This window comes from Ochotona princeps, chromosome 19 (assembly GCF_030435755.1).
Source record: "Ochotona princeps isolate mOchPri1 chromosome 19, mOchPri1.hap1, whole genome shotgun sequence".
Lineage (NCBI taxonomy): Eukaryota > Metazoa > Chordata > Mammalia > Lagomorpha > Ochotonidae > Ochotona > Ochotona princeps.
The window spans coordinates 5,600,085-5,602,769 of record NC_080850.1 but is presented as its reverse complement, the minus strand read 5'-3'; the positions used below and the strand labels follow the sequence as shown (position 1 = coordinate 5,602,769).

Genomic DNA, 2,685 nt, shown 5'->3' with positions numbered 1-2,685 from the left:
ACTCACACCCAGTCCTTTGCTTTTGCCCTGTGTGGTCAGCAGGACTTGACGCACCCACTCCCTATTGGTCCGAGTGCCGAGTGCATGGCCACGACTGTGTGCAGATCAGTGGACGATGTAGGGTGAAATGAAAATAAGGACCAGCCCCCGTGAGCCACCTCCACGGAGTTATTGCCTTTCTCCTCCCCAGGAGGAGAGCCTAGAGTTCCGGGCAGATGGGAATGTGGGCATGGCACTCCCTCACCCTGTCCCCGGCCTCTCAGCAGCTGGGAGAGGTGGTGATGGGACTCTGCAGGTAGCTCAGGGCACTGTTCGTGGGGTGCACAGGGATGGAGACGGGGAAGTTGAAGACGGTGGTGGTGGTGGAGGCGCCTCGGTCGAGCACAGCCATGGCGGGGCTGCCGGCCTCAGCTGAGCAGTGCGGGGCCAGCACCTGGGACTCGAACTGCAGCAGCTGGCCCATGAAACTGAAGTTGGGGGAGATGATGCTCCGCCTCTGCTTCACAAACTCGAAGGCCTCGTCCAGCTTGACCCGGTTAGTCCTCATGAGGTAAGCAAGGCAGATGGTGGCCGAGCGGGAGATGCCCGCCTGGCAGTGCACAAACACTCTCCCTCCTGCATTCTTGATGGAGTCTGGAAGGAAAAAAAAGATAATGTGGTGGGTTACTGGAGAGTTCAAGTCCAGGCAGAGAGTGTGAAGAACCCACAGCACACAGAGATGGCCAATGGCACCTATGTCACTGCCAGGGACAAGGCACTGGGCAAAGGACAGTCAGGTGGTTTAAACCCAGTTGATAGTGTTATCAACTCTGAGCAGACTGATTTTGGGGCAAGATAATTTCTTACACCTGTTTGCTAACCTGCTCGGCGGGACGCATTTTGCTAGGAGGAAGATGCCCACACGAGTTGGACAATGAATGTCTTGGAAGGCTCAGAGAATACGAGGCCAGTTCCGGCCACTTAGGCTAAGTGGCTAAACCACAAGGGAGAGGCACAAGTCCCAGGCTATGCAGTTCTGCTTACCTATGAAGTCAATGGCCTCGTTGAACCACGAGCTGATGTCCGCCTTGTGGTTGTCCTCCACGGGGATGCTCTTGTATTGATAGTGATCCTCAAAGTGATTAGGGCAATTGGCAGAGACGTTGATCAAGGCGGTGATACCCAAGGCATCCAGCATGTCCTTGCGGGAAGCGTGGTAGGCACTGCCCAGGTACAGGAAGGGCAAGATCTCCACTGGGCCACCCTGAAAAGCAGAAACAACCAACGCTCATCAGGCTGGCGCCACGGCAACAGCAACACCCACCAGAACTCCCCAGTCAGCTGGGAGAACTTTTCGGTCCTGCTTACTATTGCAGTATAAATAAACGGGGGACCCAGGCCATCTGCCTTGGCAGGGCCCACAAGTTCACCACTATTTCTGCAGTGCCATCCATCAGAAACTGGGCCATCAGACCACTTAAGATCCTTAAGTCCCCAGTTATAAATAAAGCTGCAGGTCACTTTCTATATTCTGGCTGCGGGCAGTCTGGGCCAGGACCCGCAGACCTTGGCTTCTCCCTTCTCTCTGGCACCGGCTGCCACTGACCTGATCGTACAGCGGGGTGCTGCAAGAGCTGCATCCGGATTCCGTGTTGTCGGGGACACTCGCCGTCAGGGGAAGGCTGAGCCCCATGGGGGTAGACTGTTTGCTGCACAGCTCTGGGCAGGAAGCTGAAAACGCTTCATAACCTCCTAGGAACACAGAGACAAGGGTTTGTGAACATCCAGTACGCTTCGCACAACGCCCCTCCCCCCCGACCCACGAAGTGCTCCGAGTTCACCTCGCAAAGCCCCAAACAAGCCTTTGTTCCCGGGGCTCAAACAAAGCCCATGACAAGCCTCCGGCGCTCACGCGCTCCAGGTGGGGCGCCCCACACCAGCAGCACCACAACCAGGAGCCCAAGACCCAGGGTCCACAGTAGCACCAAGCTGCCGCGGGGACATACCTTGGAGGAAAAAGACGTGCGCTGCGCGCGCCTCGCGGCAGAGCGCACCGGCCGCCAGAGCCAGGGTGCCGTCGCGTTTGGCGCCATCCAGGGCGGCGCTGCGCTCGTCCAGCAACACCACGGCGTGGTAGGACCCGGCGAGCAGCCGGCCGCGCAGTTCGGCGTTGGGCACGATATGCTCCAGGCCCATGGCGCCCTTGGCCCGACGTCGCACGATGGTGCTGAAGCGCACGTTGACCGAGCCGGCTATGTGGCCCGCGTTGAAGGCGAAGAAGGAGCGGCAGTCCAACAGCAGGCACTGCCCCGCGCGCTCCCGCAGCAGCGCCTGCAGGCCCCCGGCGTCCAGGATGCCCACCTCCATGACCATGGCCGACCTCAGAGCCCCCAGCGTGCAAGTCGTTCCGGTGCTCTTTGTCTGTGCTTGGGTGCCCAAGGCAAGGGCGGCGGCGGTGGCTTTCGAGGAAAGAGCCCGACCCTGAGTCTCTGTGTGCGTGAAACAAAAACACTGCTCTTTGGAACGAGCGAGGGGCGTCACGCGGGACTGCAGCCACCGGAGCTTTCTCGCCGCTCCTTGGGCTGTCCCTTCTCCAGCAAGCGTTCCTTCTACCAGCGAGTCGTCCCCTTCGCGGCGAGCTCGGCCCGCGGGGCAGCACGGTTATATGCAAGCTCTCCGGGGGCGGGACGGGGCGGGACGGAGCCA

At 59.8% G+C, this 2,685-nt stretch overlaps 1 protein-coding gene across 1 annotated transcript; it reads right to left on the bottom strand.

Annotated features, from left to right (window-relative positions):
• Positions 1-216: 216 nt before the first annotated feature.
• DUSP1 (dual specificity phosphatase 1) lies at positions 217-2,605 on the bottom strand. The gene is made up of 4 exons (XM_004587422.3): positions 1,986-2,605; positions 1,586-1,731; positions 1,024-1,243; positions 217-633 (listed from the first exon to the last, which is right to left on the bottom strand). The coding sequence occupies exons 1-4, from the start codon at positions 2,350-2,352 to the stop codon at positions 260-262; spliced, it is 1,107 nt and encodes a 368-aa protein (XP_004587479.1). The 5' UTR covers positions 2,353-2,605; the 3' UTR covers positions 217-259.
• Positions 2,606-2,685: the final 80 nt, after the last annotated feature.

Bases quoted from the DNA above. Each gene is read 5' to 3' on its own strand.
- DUSP1 (XM_004587422.3), bottom strand. From the start codon at position 2,352: ATGGTCATGGAGGTGGGCATCCTGGACGCCGGGGGCCTGCAGGCGCTG. The intron at 1,244-1,585 runs GTCAGTGGCAGC...TCTGCTTTTCAG, and splicing joins GCACCCCGCTGTACGATCAG to GGTGGCCCAGTGGAGATCTT. The intron at 634-1,023 runs GTAAGCAGAACT...TTTTCCTTCCAG, and splicing joins CGAGGCCATTGACTTCATAG to ACTCCATCAAGAATGCAGGA.